This window comes from Amphiprion ocellaris, chromosome 6 (genome assembly GCF_022539595.1).
Source record: "Amphiprion ocellaris isolate individual 3 ecotype Okinawa chromosome 6, ASM2253959v1, whole genome shotgun sequence".
NCBI classification, from domain to species: Eukaryota; Metazoa; Chordata; class Actinopteri; family Pomacentridae; genus Amphiprion; species Amphiprion ocellaris.
The window spans coordinates 21370577-21388331 of record NC_072771.1 but is presented as its reverse complement, the minus strand read 5'-3'; the positions used below and the strand labels follow the sequence as shown (position 1 = coordinate 21388331).

At 43.5% G+C, this 17755-nt stretch overlaps 1 protein-coding gene across 6 annotated transcripts in view; it reads right to left on the bottom strand.

The window, feature by feature from the left end:
- mctp1a (multiple C2 domains, transmembrane 1a) overlaps window positions 1–17755 on the bottom strand; it is a 150775-nt gene that overhangs the window by 12561 nt on the left and 120459 nt on the right. For 4 of the 6 annotated variants that reach the window (XM_023273717.3, XM_023273718.3, XM_035949709.2 and 1 more), the window contains 4 exons: window positions 13743–13841; window positions 5555–5664; window positions 4779–4888; window positions 4420–4517 (listed from right to left, as the gene is read on the bottom strand). In XM_023273717.3, coding sequence (XP_023129485.1) covers window positions 4420–4517; window positions 4779–4888; window positions 5555–5664; window positions 13743–13841 — 417 coding nt within the window. The remainder of the gene's footprint in view (window positions 1–4419; window positions 4518–4778; window positions 4889–5554; window positions 5665–13742; window positions 13842–17755) is intronic. The other 2 variants (XM_023273719.3, XM_035949708.2) reach the window with 1 other exon arrangement.

The window sequence follows — 17755 nt, the reverse complement described above, 5'->3', positions numbered from 1 at the left end:
GCTGTTAGATGGTCATGTATCTGCTAATGTCAAATGATAAAACTTTTATTCGACTGTTTCTCCATATACCACTCATTCTCATCTTTTCCTGTTAGGATTACTCAAGCAAGCAAAGTATTCAAAAGTAGGACAGGTATTGTGCGGGATCACTGGATGTTAGTGGTCCCATTATACGGCCAAACGCCTACAGCAGCAAAAAAGGAACACAGCAATTTAATTCTGCACGTTGACATTCCTGTCCAAACAAAACTCTCTGTGAGCGCATACAAACAAAGAAAAGTTTGCTTGTCAGTAGAAAGTACGGTTTTGTTTCTCATGAAGTGCAGCGAAGGGGATCAACAAAAAGAAAGGGTGCCGGAAAAAAACAATATTTCAATCAAACAGGAGTTTTCTCTGTGAAGATCTGCCAGCCAGGAGAAACGGGGCTCATGCGTCACAGGTTCAATTCCACCATACAGGTGACAGGCCTGCCTGATGCTACACCCTTGGCTCCCCGCTCACCTCACCTAATAGCACACACACACACACACACACACACACACACACACACACACACACACACATACACACACACAAGCACACACACACAAGCACACACAGAAGTACCAAACCAATGCAGACAACAAGAGCTAGTTAAAGTCAAAAAACAGAAGAAAAGGCAGAGGAGGCGAGGAGAAAGTGGGACGTTAGCAAAATAAAAGGAACCGGAATTGGGTGAAAGCAAAAAGTGAGGTAATGCAGCAAGCACATAAGCAATTTGGTAGACGAGTGGGGAGCTTAAAGGGAACATTGACAGGAGAAGCAGTGGGTAAAGACCCAGCGCTGCTCAAAGGCTGCTCCACCCTCGCTCCTCTCCTCTCCCAAATGTTGACAGTACAAGTGCAAAACAGGCTTTGAAGTGTGCTCTGCTGAAGGGGTGCCGTGTACCGTGCATCGTGCTTCGTTTAACTGTGTTACCCACAAAGCATCCCGGGACCTGCTCCTCTCTTCCTCTCTCACCGTCTCTCATTCTCTCTCTCCCCCTCACACTGAACCTTTGACAGTGTTTTGATGATGCCAGTGTGGGCAGACAGACAAGGCGAAACCAAGGTGGGTGACAGTGAGCAAAAAAAAAAAAGAAAAGGCAAATAGGCGTTGTAAATAAATGAATTCCAAGGGAGCTACATTTTAATGATACTGCCTTATTCTTCTCTTCAGTCCTTTTTTTGCAGAGCACAAAACTCACCGAGTTTCATCTCGTGTGACAACTAATGGAGCATAAGGGTTATTAAATGTTTCCACGGAAACACTATTGTGTACAGTTCAGACATCTGCAGATTGGAGGATTCAGCACTTGTGTCTGCTGTTACGTTGAAAGGAAAGGCATGCCAAGGTGACACAAGCCAGTAAGCAAAAAAATTCTAAAAAAATCACAAAGTAAGTAAAGTTTTGCCTATTAGTTGAAGTGGCAAGACACATACTGAACAGTGACTAATTGTGCACTTGCAGTGAATTGTTTAAATTTGTCACTAGAGTGGGGAAGGGCAAAGCGAAGGAGACAGAGACCTCTGGTACATGTGAGTGATGGCATCTGGCAATGTTTCAACCTTTAACGATCCTGACTTTGCCCCCTGTATTTCCAGTGAGGTTTCATCCCCAACATAAACGTTGTCCAAAAATATTAACCCGACTCCCCGCTGTTCATTAGGCACTAAATTGGAATTCATGCTTATTTTTGTATTGGGGATTTGATCCGGCTCCTTTACACCGATCATAAAGGGCCACTTGGCATGCTAATTGCCTTGGCCCTACTTATGCACTCCCTGGCTCACATGGCTAATGGTGTCGTAAAACATACTAGTGCACTGACACCTCCCAAACACCAGGTAGGGAATACTTAGCACTATGAAGGTGCTCAGTTTGGCCTCGTTTAAGAGGACATGAAGGATTCCCTCATAATGACCATAAAGATAGCTTACGCTGGTAAAACATCCAAACCACATAAAAGAAACTGTTATCCAAAGAGGGACGGTGACTTTTTCCACACACACCTGCGCTACACACCATGCCAGCCTTTAACATGGCTGCTCACAGAGGGAGATAATGATTTAAGTAAACTGTTCAGGTGGTAAAAAGGAGTTGCAGCTTCCATGCACCACTGGGGATTTAGTTTTTAAAAGGTGTTTGGTGGTACTGTTAGGGGCCCAGTGTCCGAGTTTGAGGAGGTTTGTTTGCAAACTTAAGTACAAGTGATGAGAAATGAGTGTTGTTGCAAAGTTTCTTTTATGTAATTGAATACTATAAACAGAAAGGAAAACTCTGAAAACTGTGAGAGTTCAAAAGCTGTTCCGCTGTTACTGTGGCACTGTACAGCTATATACATTATGATGGACTGTGGCCCAGTGTGGCTGCCCTTTGCATATAAAGTCATTAGAACCTCATCAGTTCTGGCTGCACTGAAGCACCTCCAAATGATGCGGAACAGCGCGCTGAAACACCCCCAACCTACCTCACATGCACAACTGCTGGGAGAGCGAGTGTGTGTGTGATTATCTACGTGTGTGAGGTCACAACGGGGCCCTGAAATAGCACTTCATTAGTCATCCAGGGTGTCAGGCATAGTGGGCCCCTGTACCAATGCCACTGGGTGCCATGGACACGTGCCCGTGAGGGGACGCTCCATTTGGACCCCAGCACCTCTCTGCATCATCCGAGAGCCTCAAGGGCTTAATCCCCACAGACGTCTTTGACCCAGTAAGGCGAGGGCAGGCAATGAGGTGAACCCACCACCGGAGGCAGCAACGGGATGTACCGCAGAGCAGAACGTTCTGGTCTGTTTTTAGCCAACGACCGCAGAGCAGGGTGTCTTCTCAAAAACACTAACCTTTGGATTTGGTGGGAAGTGATCAGTAAAGGTTTCAGTGTCTGAATTTCACTGGCAGCTTCCTAATGATACCAATAAAATACTCTGAACTAATGAACAACATGTAACAATCAACTCCATTTATACTTTGTGTTTTCATTCCTTCTTGAGGTTTTTTTTTTTTAACATCTTCATCTTTCGTCCTCGGCATCTATTTTTACACATCTCCCCTAGTCTTTCGCCCCCATACTCCAAACTCTCAGTAAAACCTGGCAACAATTACCATTCCAACAGCTGCAGCAATAAGTGTTACAGTAGCTCTTACAGTATTACTTATACAGTAGGCAGAACTCCAGCGGCACGGGCACCAGACCAGAGCAGCATGTCTGCCCCCACCTTCCCTAGCCAGCAGGCCCTCATTAGGGGCCTTGTAAAGGCCTCGTACCTGCCGGGCCTGGGCCCCTTCACCACTATGCTCCTTCAGGCTCCAGGTGTGTAAGGTGGCTGCACTTCACCAGAGGGGACAGCTTGGGCTCATTTAAGTCGATGGCTACTTGCCCTGCGCCTGCTGCTGCAGCAAGCCCCTGTAAACTACAAAACTGTAAAACTGCACGGGGGCCAAGAGGGGGAGAACACGGGGGGTTGGCAGAGGTGTGGAGGGGAGCAAGGATTATGACCCTGTAAAGATGAAAGAAGTTGGCAGCAACAAGCAATCAAAGAGGAAGTGTGTCAGCGCTGATGTGGCGGGGGATTGGTCGTATCGGAGGCCCCGGGTCGTTCAGCCTCAGCCTGCATCTGTGTATATCTGTGCGTTCATGTGAGTGTAGTGAACTCAGCTCAGCGGGGCTTAACGGCCACAGTGGACACCACTGGTGCTGGATAACACAGCAGCTTTCACAAGCTGCCGCTTAATTGCAGTTTAAACTGCACTTTGTCCTGGGTAGCACAGCGTGTTACAGTTAACATACACACACATGCACACACACACACACGCACACACACGCACACACCCACACCCACACACACACACACAAACAAACCTATATTTTACCTAAGGAAGCATCTGTATTCTACAGCCACAAAGTTAATCTGATCTCACGGTTAATGTAGAAGCAAAACCGCATGGGGCTGGTTAACAGTTGGTTTACACTCTGTTCTAATTACTAGCATAGCTGGGAAACAACAGCTAACTGTAATTGTGTGTGAGTGTATGTGTATGGAGTCAATCAGCCTAGTTATATGCTGGGCACTAAACTCACTTAACCTTGTTATCTGACTACACAGCTCCAGCCATGTATGTGGAAATTGAATTAGACTAGGAAGCTATTAATAGGAAAACACAGAAACAGCTTTGAAATAATTAGATTAGATGTCTGCATGGCTAAAACAATGGATAGTCAGTTCACCCAACATGAAAGCACAACAGTGAAGAGCCAGCGGCTGAGAGGAGAAAGAGAACAGAGTTGAAGACAGAGGAGAAAATAAAAGGAGCCCTAACCCTTGCCCAAGCCTGCAACTGACAGATCTGATGTCAAAAAGATATAAAAGATGAGATGAAAGACAGAAAGTTCACCCACCACTTGTACATCTGAGGGCACTCTGGACAAAAAGTCTAGCAGCTCGTTGTTATCAATGGTGTAAGGGTCTCGCAGCTTCTTGGTGAATTTATTCACCCCTGTAGAGAGAAAAACAGTTGGGGCAGGTAGGGACAGAGAGGTGAACATCAGTTCATATTTGAAGTCATACGAGTTGTTAAAAGCCTTTATCGTTTTTGTGTTCTCTGTAACCTTGACTGTGTTCTTTTTCCCAATAAAATATATAAAAAGCAGCACTGAACAAAACAAAGAAATTGCTTTGCTCTGCCACAGATTTACTTAGTGTATATATGTTCAGCTATATATTATGAAATGCTGTATAAAGCATGACATTAGCTCACCCCAGGCCAACACAATGTATCTGAGCGGGATGAAATAGATGATAATGGTAGCCACTCCGAGAGCCACAATGGCTAGCCAGCTTAGGAAAGGCACAGTCCAGTTAAATGTGCTGCAAAAAGAGGAAAATGGAGTGATAATTAGTAGACAAGGCAAAACTCAGTCCAGTTAAACATACAAAGAAATACTACAAGGAAAAGTCGTGAAATAAGTTTGCCTATAGTTAGTTAGGTCAGGTCAGTACAGGTCAGTATTGCAGATTAAAAATAGTATGTAAATTAGAACAAAGTACACTTTAACACACATAATCAGTAACTGTACAGAATAACAGTATATTTCAATTCAAAATGTATTTATTTGCGACTGAAGACAGAACTTGTCGCTTCAATTTCAACATATTAATGAAAACAAAGTCCACTACCTTTCCTTTGCTTTCTATACATCTACAGTGTGTGAAAATGAAGCTGCCTGTTTTTGCAGGAATGCACAGTAAATACACGGTTTTGTGTGCACATGCAGTGATGTGCATTTAATCTGGTATGTACACGATTCAGTTAAGAGGTCATGCAGGGTTAAGCGAGAAGTGACGGACATAAAGACAGACAGCCTTTGTGTTTGTGTCTCAGGGTTGGGGTGTCACGCTGGCAGTATTTCCTGAGAGCAGCACTGAGCTACACTCAGTTAGGCTGGCAGGGGGAAGCGGGCCAGCCTTGCATTGCGGAAAAACACAGAGCAGAGCAGAGCGGGCTGGGTGCCGAGGAGCAGGCTTACGACTCACTTCTTTATCCGCTCGCCATAGGAGGCCACTTCATCCAGTGCATTCTGCACGCTGATGCACACGTCCTGAATGGCATAAAGCTTGTTCATGAAGCCCTTTCTCTCCGAGTCCTGCAAGAGGACAGATAGAGATGTAGGCGAGGGAGAAAGAAAGCGAGGATGAGGGAGGGAGAGATGGAGAGAGACAGGGAAGAGATGGAGGGAGAGAGAGAAAGAGGAGAGAGAAGACAGAGGCTGGGCACAGGCATCTTTGTGAAAACAATACATTTTAAATGGCGTCAAAGATTTGGAGTGGGGAGCCAAATCACCGGATATCCTGCATGAAGTGACGGAGCGCTTTCTTTCCAGGCAGTAATAGAGATATAAAGTTGGCAGAACAAATCAAAATGTTTTCCTCCTTACAAATGCTCACACAGGAAAATTTGAATATGTGAACAGAGAGGCAGAATTAAACTGAAAGCCGAATGGATACATCAATCTTTGGGCTCTATCTCTCTCTCTCCCCTGCTGCCAAGGCAGCGAGGCAGACTGGGCAGAGCCCTCTTTTGTTCTGCTGGCTGGCACACTGTGATGATGTCACCAGCCGTGACATCATTATCATCCTTATTAACGCTGTCACCCACCATGAAGAGCTCTTCCTTTTCAACTTTTGATGGTTGTGAGCTTGAGAATATTGTCGGAGTGGGGTGGGGTGGGGGGTGGAAACCACAAACTAGGCAGGCAATCTAACGTCTACCTCCCCCGCCCCGCTCACTGAAACAGAGTGAAGGATTTAAGAAGTCATGCAACAGTCAACGAGCTGCCCGCTGACTGACAGGCAGGGACAGGACGGATCTGGACAGAATGAGGTGACAGAGAGTGATCAAAAGCCACTGGCTGAGTGAGGACATCAACACGCAGACTGGTTGTGGCTAAATGTGATTGGTGGGCATGCTTGAGAGACAAAAGGGAGGAGAAGAACTATCCCGAAGAAAGTTGCACGAGTATCCAGTGGTACTGTCACGGGTGGTCAGTTTACAGAATGGCAACAGCGGGGTAATTTGAACAAACTGGCAACAGAGAACACTGTAATTAAAGGATCATCCTGTGCTAGTACTTTACCAAAACCAGTACTGTAAACACCTTTTGAAAGGAAAAAAAGTAAACTGCATTACAGATGCCAGAAACTTTTATAGCTTAAACAAGAAAGTGAACTCAGGAGTGTATTACACAGGTGTCTGGAGAACCTGTCAATTAACTATAAAAACGGACAAAAAAGCTTCATTGAGAAAGTTTTGTAAAGCAAGAAGATTACAGAATAGCCCTACACTGCCAACAAGTGTTTCTCTTTTGTTAAAGAAACAGCATGCATAGAATAGCGAGTTATTAATGAAGACATATGGACACTGTTAGATTAGAGAAGTATAGCTCTGAATAATTCTTATCATTAAATCCTAAGAAGACAGTAAAGCAGTCAAAGACATGAAGCCTTCAGGACCTCGGAGGCCTTTACCACATTTCACTCTTTGAGGCCGGCCCCCCACCTCACCACAACCCTCCCACTGAGACCCGAACTGCCCCCAAACCCACCCTCTCCTTTTTTTTGCTCTCCATCCAGGATCAGATAATGTGAAAAATGAACCATGGAGCAGCCAGGGAGACCACATGGCCTCCCCGGCAAAACCACACAAGACAAATAGATATAATTAGACAGCGTCTCTGGGTTATTTTTCTTCACAAATATTTTACAAGACTCCCTTTCTTTCCTCCTCCCGCTCGCCTCCTCTTCTCGGTTCTTTCCTCAGAGTCCATCTGTTTTTCATTGCTCACTCAAACAAATCTCAGAACGCAGTGTCTATTGTGCTGGGCCCGGTAAAGCCCAGCCGAGCCGGGCTGGGCCGGGTCAGGACATTTTATTTTTGAGCTCAGACTCAGGGGAGAGTGTTTGAGGGCCACGGGAGTGGTGTGAGAGAGCAAGCGGGGGTGGAGAAGATAGGTCAGAGGTCACTGAAGTATAAACCATTGCCACATGCCCTTCGGACTGCGGTCTGACTCCTATTTCCTGTCTTCAAACACGGCTTGGGGAGGCGGGAGGTAGCAATAACACAGAGGGCCACGGAGAACCTTGTTTTCCCAGCTTCCCTGCACACTGCGCACATATGGAGTCAGGCAACCTGTTCTTACAACGGAACCTAATATGCACACAAACACACCCTACAGCTATTAGATAAGGTTGATCTGCACACCTGGTCTTGCTGTGTGACTCTACAAACAATACTATATCCCAGCACAGATTGGTTGATGAGGGCCTCTGACTTCCAGAAACGGTTTCTTTCTCTGCTGAGCAAGTTTGTTTTGGACTGCAATGTCATGACTGATAGAGGAAGAACTGATACAGAGAGAAAAGGAGAGAGACAGAGTGTTCACACATCACAGTCAAGGTTAAAGAAAGCCTTATGCTGACTTAGACTTTTACACAAAATTGTGAACTATTTCAATCAGCTAGTTGAGCTTTCTAAAAACACACATTTACATGTCCTCACAAGTTGATGGATTATTAGCATATTAAGTTAAATAAAGGAGGATAAAGGTCAGTTTGGTCACGCTGTATGTGCATGTGTTTTAAGTTCTTGACCAGCTCACTTAGGAGGACGACCGAGGCTTTTACAGGAGACCTAGGGCCTGTGTATCCATCTGCTTCTTCCTGTGTCTGTCAGGGAAACTAAGTGGGTTTGTTTGGAGACCTGAAGGCAAGGCTTATAAAATGAAATGTGCCTGGCCTCTCGCTTTAACTTGGCTACAGATGCAAGCCGTGTTAATGCTCTAAGTATGCTACAAATCCCAACACCTCTGACAACAGTGTTCTGATGGATGGAGCTGCACGTCTTGAATCATTCAGGCAGATAGTGTAATAAGACTGCCTTAATGTGTTTAGCATCATGAATTTTAATAGACTGCAACTGTAGGTTCACCTGCAAAGTGTTGCACTGGCATGTTACAGTAAATGTCAGTTCTGTATGTATCCAACAAAGTGTTAATGCAGTGTGATGACAGAATATTCATTTGTGATGATTCTAAGACAGCCCTGAATCTATGCACATAGATATGTATACAATTTGGTCCAGCACACATACCATCCATGACTGCATGTTCATACACTGAATGGAAAATGATTGGAAATCAGGTAGGAGCAGTGACTGAAACGGAAACAAAATATATGCAGGGATATCAAAACACTGAATACAATTTAGCATCCTCAGTTGTCAGTTAACAGAATACATAATAAGAGAGAATTGTTTTTTATTGCCTATGATCATCAGTAGTCTTCTAATGCAAAATATAATTAATTTATGTTGAATGCACACTCTAATATACATGTAAGGGAATCTCGAGGACTTTATACACTTCTCTGTCAATGTTAGCATGAACTGAATAATAGTAGTAGTGTAATCTACTTTATAGCAAAGGTTCAGGGCCGCTCAGACTGTGATGTGAGTGCAGTGTAAAGCAGCCTCCTACTTTGTATTAAATGAAAAGTGCATTTAGACAGTTTGTTTATCCTGTGAATGAAAGTTTCTATATATGTGCAGAAGAAACTCTTTGACATCAATTAAGTCTCATCAGGTTGCTAGCAGAATTATTTAGTGAGTCGGTATCCTTTGTTGGGTGAGAGTTGCATGTTTTAATTGCATGTATGCCATTTATAGACAATAAATGCATCTTTTGTGGTTATGTCCGAAGTTTGCATCATTGTTTGGATGTGTGGAGTGTGATAAGAAATCTCAGCCAAGCAGCCATCAGTTTAGCGGCAGGAAGGCTCGTTAAAGTGATGGGAGTTGTTTGCATGCGTTAAGGAAAAATAACCCTCAGTGATACCAGCGAGAGCCCAGGGACACACACTCTCACACACACATACAAGGAAACAGCCAAGTCAGGCTAACCACATTGCACTTGCTGGTAAATTGTGGTAAACAAATGTGGTAAACTCCTTGAAACACTTGATTAAATATTTAACAAAGGAAAGATGCAGAATGCCTCTGTGTACTCAGCTGCTCCATTTCTCTTTCAGAGAGATACCATCATGGCAAAGTACATCTATATGCAAAAGTGCAAAGTGAGCAGTTGTAAACTTTGCAAAGACAGTTTGTTCTTCACTGACCCAAGGCCTAGAGCTAAACAAGAGAGAGGTCACTGAGGACTTAGCCTATTACGATGGACTCAAATATCTGCCCTATATCTACTGGGTGGAAAAGAGAGAGCCATTTGAGACTATTTTAACCTCCGATCACATTGTTCTCCCTGCTGGGTTGCGCCATAAAAATGATAAACCTAACAGTTATAATGTAGCAGCATATATCCCATCACAACACAAAATCAGTCTGAACCACAAGTGGCTGCTGCTCATTGCTGCTGTGCTAAAATTGCACCTGTTTTTCTTTGTTTTTCTTTCTTGCCTCTCTCTCTGGCAGCACAGTAAAAAATTGAAATGTCATATAAAATGTGACAGGATGCTAATATGTGACTCCCAGAGGGCATCTGAAAGCGTTCGTGTTGATTTTGTAACTGTGGAGAGAGTCTGCATCCCTCCCATTTCCACCCCAGGAAAAACGAATTAAAAAAAACACTGAAAACTTGAGCAAGTTGAGGAATGCAAAAGAGGTGACACAAATTCAATTTCTAAAGCCTGTGGAATAACTACGGATAACACAATAATAAATAGTGCACATGATTAGCGTATCCTTCAAACTAGATGTGTTACTACTGCTGCCTGAAAAATCAAATGTGGAAAAAAGAAAACTAAGATTTGTTTAAATAAAGATGATATTTGGCTATACAGACAAACTTTTTTTTTGACTTACTGTAATTAAACGAATACAAAAATAATTCAGTGGTGGATAATAGCACACTTCATTAGAAGGATAAGAGGTTAATTTGCATTCACTGCTGGTACCCAGTTAAATCTAATAGTGGAAGTATACATGAGTTAAAAACAAATAAATGTTCAGATGGTCTATCTCTAAAACAAAGCAAGCAAAAACAAGTACAGCAGGCACATAGAAAAAAATTATTCAAAGTCATTAGTTCATTCATGATCAAGGATAACAGCTCAGAATTTCCACGGCTTTATTCGTGTTTATCAGCATGAAGAGCCAAATCTGTATTGTATATTTTTCATGAAAATGTGCGTAATTGCTTAGTAAACTGGTAAAGTAATTTTTCCATTTTCACTTGTTCACTGGTATTATTTTTTAGAAACAGCAGTTTTTGTAGCAAATGCAGCATAGAGCACTTTTTTATCTCTTATGTTGGCCATTTAAATAGTTCAGCCCTATCATTCATGTTTTATTGGTGTCTATTCCAAGCGTTACCAACTCCACTGGGGAACGATGAGTCACAGATTTTACCAACTGGGAGTTAAGAGAAGCCCCTCAAGGGATAAAAAGAAAAAACTTGAAGACCCAGTGGCCTAGAAGAACATCTCCCTTCTGTAAGGAAATGACATTTAGACAAGACAAAGACCCTGCAAATGGCCTTGGATACCACCATGCAACCTGGCACCTCGCCAGTGCCACATGAAAGAGGCAGATGTTCTTTTTTTGTCAGGAGGAGGGGGGCATTTTAATAAATAATTTATCCCTTACAACAACTAATCCAGGGGCGGATGTGGGGAATACATCTATTTCCCTCCCTCTCTTTTTATCAAAACACATAAATATCTGTTTAACTAGGGTGTTGAGATGCACAGCACGTCCTCCTGGCCCTCATCAAGCAGCATGCACACAGAAAGGCCATGTTAAGATGTAAAGGGGCAACCCACTTCCATAGGCCCGAACGGAAGAAAGTAAGGAGAGAGCGTATATGTGAGTGTTTAGAGGATGTACTGTATGCTTGTTTGAGAATATGTGCGTGAGCTAAGGGTTTGCTCCGCAAAAGCCAAAGTCAAACTCCAGTTAAGACTGTCAGCTGGAGGTGGACCAGGCACACACAATGCTGTCTAGTACTAATTAGTCTCTTCACCCAGTCAAGTCCCACAGCGAGGATAAATATACACATACGTAAAAGAGAGGGATAGAGGGAGAGACAGAGAAAGAGGGATTAAAAGGAAGAGTTGGTGACTTATTTTCAGTTTGACCTCTGGTTCCTATCCTAAAGAGAAAAGGTTCCTGGTGTTATGAGTGTGCGTGTCTCTAATGTGTCTGGTTGGCAGGAGGTTGTTTTCCACTGATCATCTTTACCCATCTCCCCCTGGGGCCTCTCATCACCTCCACCACACCAGCCACTCTATCAGGCTCAAGGTCAGACACGCGCACACACACACACACACACCCGCATAAATGACTACCACCCCACAACTTCAGCTCTTGATCGCTTGATCACCCCTTCCTCGCCTCCTGCTGCACACCCAGCCGACCCCCCACCCATCCTCCACCCACACCCTGCCTCACCTCTGCTCCCCTGCTCCCGCACTCTCCTTCCCCTGTCCTTCCCAGGATCCAGCCTGGCAGAGTGTGATGAATGGGACAACATTACTCTTGTCCTCTGTTGGCCTGGTTTAGCTGCTCCAGCCCATCTCCCCCCCGTCCGTCAGTCTGTCTATCTGTCTGTGTCCGTCTGTCTTTCTGGGTTGGTGTAAAACATAACGCTACTGCACAGCCTAAGCTCTAACTTGTTTTGGCGATACCACGATGGTGGCACATATAGGCTTTAATTTCTGCAAATAAGGTACAGAAATTAAGTACTTAGATTAGAAGGGAAATAGAATTTTTTCAAATTCTACATGTGTCTGTACAATTTGAACAACTTTTTTCTTTAAATCACGTCTTACTCCGGTTGAGGTTAAACTACATCTGATTGATCACCTCGGCCTGTGAAATCTGCTAACTTTGGCATACCTTTAATTACATATTCATGTTTAGAGACACACAGGCAATCGAAACAGCTGTAAAATCCACTGTCTTAAACTTTGTTTTGGAAGAAAAAAAACAACAGAACGAGAGTGCACTGCTATGAAGTGAAGGGATCACATCTTCAAAAAAGTAAATAAAATATGCATCCTCTCTGTGCTCATTACAGATTTATGACTCTTGTTAAAAGAAAAGGTGGCGGCTGCCTTCTTACATGTCTGACTTTCAAATTCAGACGACACTGCTGTCAAGTGTTGTGCTCCACATTCTGTCCAATGAGAGACCGGGAGGGCTGAGAGTGTGCTATCTTCAACATCTTATTCGGTGAGAGTCTCGAAGAGACTTACTTTGGGTGGATGAGAGCACAGAAGAACTCCTCACCTACAGTGCAAGGAGCGCTCGTCGTAATCCTTTGATGCATAGTTCATCAATCAAAAAGTTCAGTTGGTTCAGCCACTTGTGTGTATGTGATTCAGAACAATAACATTTGCAGGAGTAGACATTGTTGCATTAGGCGTAATGAGCATTGGGATTTGCTTGAGCAATATGAGATAGCTTTACTGTTCTTGTAGCAACTTTAAAGAAAAAGCACTCAGGCGCATTCAAATCACCCCACCAACCACAACACACACATGCACACACACTATACTACACACTCTGGGCACTAAAGTCATTAGAAAATTAGTTTGTTAGGTGCTTATTATCAGTGACTCAGGGGTCATAAGGTGTGAAAACAATCATTATTTTTGAGATGAATGTAATTAGTGCTTTTAAAAACAAGTCTGTGTTTTGGTTTGAAAAAAGTATTGTAAGCCACTCTGTGAGGAGATTTTATTACCTTATGGCTCCCATTACTGCAAAGATTTTATTTAAAAAAAGGAAACAAATACACTCAATTGACTCCCCATGTCACTTTTTATTACTCCAGAGCCAGAAGTCCCACCAGAAAAAACACAGTTAACATACCATCACACCTCGGTCTTGCGATGTAACAGGTCTACAGTGCTACAGGGAAGTCACACAAAAAGATAGGAGCAGCCTTCCATGCTGGAGCTCTCTTTGCTTCCCCGTCACCCTAAAGAGCAGGCACAGGCAGAGCCCTTGCGGTGGGTTTGGGTTGGGGGGGCCGAACGTGCAGCACGTGGGTGTTAATTGAGACGTGGACAGGGGACAAGTACTGTACACAAACCCCGACAGGACGGCAGACAGAGGCTGCTGGACAGACGATGAGCTAAAGAGGAAACCGGAAGACAGCGACATACACCATCGGGAGTCAGTGCCAGAGCCACACACATGTCCACTTACCACCATCGCTCGTATCCATTCAAAGTGCCAGGAAGCCAACATATCCTCGAGGATATGGTATTTATCAGGGGTGTCCTCCCAGGGGTCTGGTTTAGGGTCCTTGTGGATAGATTACAGTGAAATGTTCTCTTTACAACCCACAGAAATTAAAGTAAAAGGGTTAGAAAATGTGGATGTCTTACAACTGAGGTCTTATACATTTTTCTCACCAAATGCTCTGTAGAGACTAACAGTTAAGCACTGCACTGGAAACGGCTTTCGCCTTGCAGTGCTGACAAGATTTTTTTCCAGTACTCACCTTTTTTGTGCTTCAAAATAACTGCATCTGATGTAAAAGTGGATTGATTTAACAACCATTTCAGGCTTGTTTTTTCTTGGGTTCATTAGACTCTGACAAAGCCACATCCAGAGGAGCATGCATGTCCCTCATCGCTATAAAGATAGTGATGATTAGACTGTAACCTATACGAATATTGTCCAAAAGAACAAAAAACAGAACCGCACTAGGGGGAAAAACTGAGGAGAGAATGGCGAAAAACAGAGAATGAAGAAAGAGAGAAAGCAAAAGACAAAGCAAGAGATATGTATCTGGGGAGAATAGAGATAGTGAGAGACGATCCACTTGCTGTATGTGTGTGACAAAGAGGAAAAACAAACAAACAATGCAGTGTATTTTGCATAGAGAGACAATACCCCTCCATGCCTCTTTCACCCTCCTTTTTGTTTTCATTCCTCCCTCTATTAGCCAAACATGATTAAAATGCAGTTCCTACCAGCGTCTCTGCTGAACAACGGGGAAAAAAGACACTGAGATGGGAAGAAAAATGAAGCGGAAAAGTCAAAAGCATCTTTTACAGCGTGACACTTTTCATCCTTCGCAGGCGGTGAGAAGAAAAGAACACAGACATTCAAACTTTTTTCCCTTCCCTGCTCCCCTGCTTTGTCTCTCTCTCCCATTCTCCTCAGCAGCTGAAACCCCCCGATACCCGAGGACAACCCCACAGCATCACAAGCTCAATAGCCTCCCAAGAACAGCATTTCAGTCACACTGTTTTTTTTTCCAGAGCACTGATATAATTCCCAATGCTCTCTTTAGTCCAATTACATTATGCCATGTCACTATCTGAGCAATCGGCGCAGCGCCGTGACTGGGACTGAGAGAGGAGTGCCGAGGCTGGGGAAGGTGCTGCAGAGCTCCATATGCAATCTGGAGATAAGTTTGAAAACTTGCACTGTTCTTAACCAGATTCATACTGAGACAAAGTGTGTGCTTTGTTTAACTTTACATTGAGCAGAGAGCCCGGGTACCTGCTTAACGGTACACAGAGGAGACAAAAACTGAGACAGTCATGGGGAGAGAAAGACGACAGTCAGACAGATACAAACAGAGAGATACTACGACTTAAAATCAATAGTGGAAAATGGCTGAAAGGCCTGTAGGATCTGGTAATGTGTGCTAATACTCAGCTTTCGTTGGGAGTTACTTACTAGCCAGAGAACCATTGCTAAACGCACGCATGGGCAGCACTTTGTGTGTCTGTGTGTGTGTGTGTGTGTGTGTGTGTGTGTGTGTGTGTGTGTGTGTGTGTGTGTGTGTGTGTGTGTGTGTGTGCACATACATGTATGTGCATGAGTCATGCCTACAGGGAAAGCAGCAGAGGGTTAAATGGCTGTCTCAGCACTATGGATGGAAAGGATAAAGAGATACTGTGATGTAGGAAGATGATTGTGTGGCACGAGAGAAGAAGAAACACAGGATCACCAGCAAAATACTGAATCTCATATGTATAATAGGTTCGCCAGGAAGACCTTTAAAATACAAAACTGATATCTGTGTCATGGAAGATTTAAGATTTACATACTGTACATTATGGAAAAATCCCAAATTCTATGACTATAATGAGCTGCTGCCTCAATAGATCAATGATAACACTGAGAAACAGCCAGTAGGTTTAAACCCCAAAGTGGATGCCTTGAAGAATTGGGTCCATAAAAGACGACTAAAAATTCACATTTTCCAGGTCAGTGTGCTCACGCTAAGGCATAATGTCTGCTCTATATTTACTATCAGGAGAAAAGTAGTGAGAAACGAGGGAGGAAAAAGATTTTTTTCAGGTACATGTGGTGCGTCTGTGTGTGAGCGAGATATTGACAGATAGACATAGAGGGAGAAAGAGAGAGGGAGTGCACCGAGCAGTAAGCCCGTGAGCAGGACATGATTGCAGTGTGTATCTTATCTGTGTCAGGTCCTCCTGAGGCTAGTGGAGCCTAGCTGAGCGGAGCACAAGCGCTTCAGTGACCAGTCAACCGTGTGAGGGTAATCTCCTCACTCCTTCAGTCTGTCTCTCTCTCATTCACTCTCTCTCTCCATTTTCCAGTAAGCCCCCCTCTGGGAGGCAGCTGAGCAACACACACACACGAGACGCTCACACAAATACACAAACACATTTACACACACACACAAGCACTCACAGCCATTCACTGCCTAAAGGTGATTGTCTCATGCCAGCTCCGGACAGCGAGCCCACAGGTGAGAAGAGACATCACAGGCTGCATTATACAGTGAAGCCAGCAGCCTGTAAATATAGGGTTGAGTAGTGTGATTTTACTATCTCACACTGATTAAGTTTTAATCTGAATTTAAAGATCCTGAAAGGGTCCGTAAAGGACATATTTTTTAAAACAAAAATACATTTTCCACGCTATTTTAGAGACAGAATTTAGTGCAGATATTTTGACAAAGCAGAAAGTCACAGGTGTAACTAATGACATTAAAATTAATATTACTGCTTTGCACTTTTAATCAGGTCCAGGGTCGATGATCTCAGCTCAACCTGTGTTCAGTATTTCTTATTATGAAAACCTACTCTTAGATTAAGGCAAAGAGTAAAATAATAATAATGCGTCAGCAGCATATTTTTTTAAGTGAATACATTGCATACAAGACGCTCGTTGAAAAGGGGTTCTACATAGAGCCATGGCATTTCTTTAGAACTATTTAATCTATGAAAGCCCTACATACAATAAAAACTCCTTCAATGAGCCATTCATTCTTTCAGATGGAATATGTGCATGTTATTTCTATGTGTATGACTAAAATAACTTTGTGTCTTATATTTATGTCTTGGATCAATAAAGGGAAACAGTACAATCTGCACTTGCCACCGTAGTTTTCGTGAAAATAGAGGTTAAAAACCGGGGCATTATACTGCTACCATATTTTATGTGTAGATGTGTGTGCATGTATGTGTGTGCAGATAATACAAATCAAGCAACATTCCATGCTGAAGGTCAGACACACACAAACACAGTGTGTGAAGGAAAGGAGGAGGGAAAAAATTGTTCATGTCTAACATTCTTTCACCCTTCATGTGCCTGCCTGCTTGGCTTTAACAACTCAGCCGTCCCCATCAATTAGTCTAGATGCTGGACTTTCATTGAGATTAAGTGACTAATATCAGTGCTTGCTCACAAGAAAGACACTTTTCACGTCTGCCCAACAATCTGTTAAGTCAAAACACATGTGGTGATCCAAGGCAAAAAGCCTGCAAGGGGTCTTCTATGCAATGAAAAACAGGTGTTCTACTTTTTGGCCATGTAATACCCCATTTAGCCTCTGGAGCAAAGGTTATCCAGCTAATAGCTGCCTTGTGGTGCACTGGGAAGAGCTATGCACATGGCCGGAGTAAACATCTGGGACGGATTGTACATACTTGCAACATATGCTTCAAGTTCAATTAAAATGAGGCCTTGGCACATTTATTAATCTTTTTTCCTCTCTTCTCTCTCTCTCTTGCTCTCTCTCTTCTTCCCACTCTCCCCTATAGGCCTGTGCCATAAAAGAGGCCTCCTTTGACCCGTCCTTCATACTTACTCATACGATCTGAAGCTGTAGCTCATATCCAATGTAAAAGACCTCATATCCGATGAAAAAGACAAATTTGCTAAGCCTTGAAACTCCATTTGTTCTGCACTTAACCAGGTTGGAGGGAGAGCAAAAGGAAGAGAGTGAG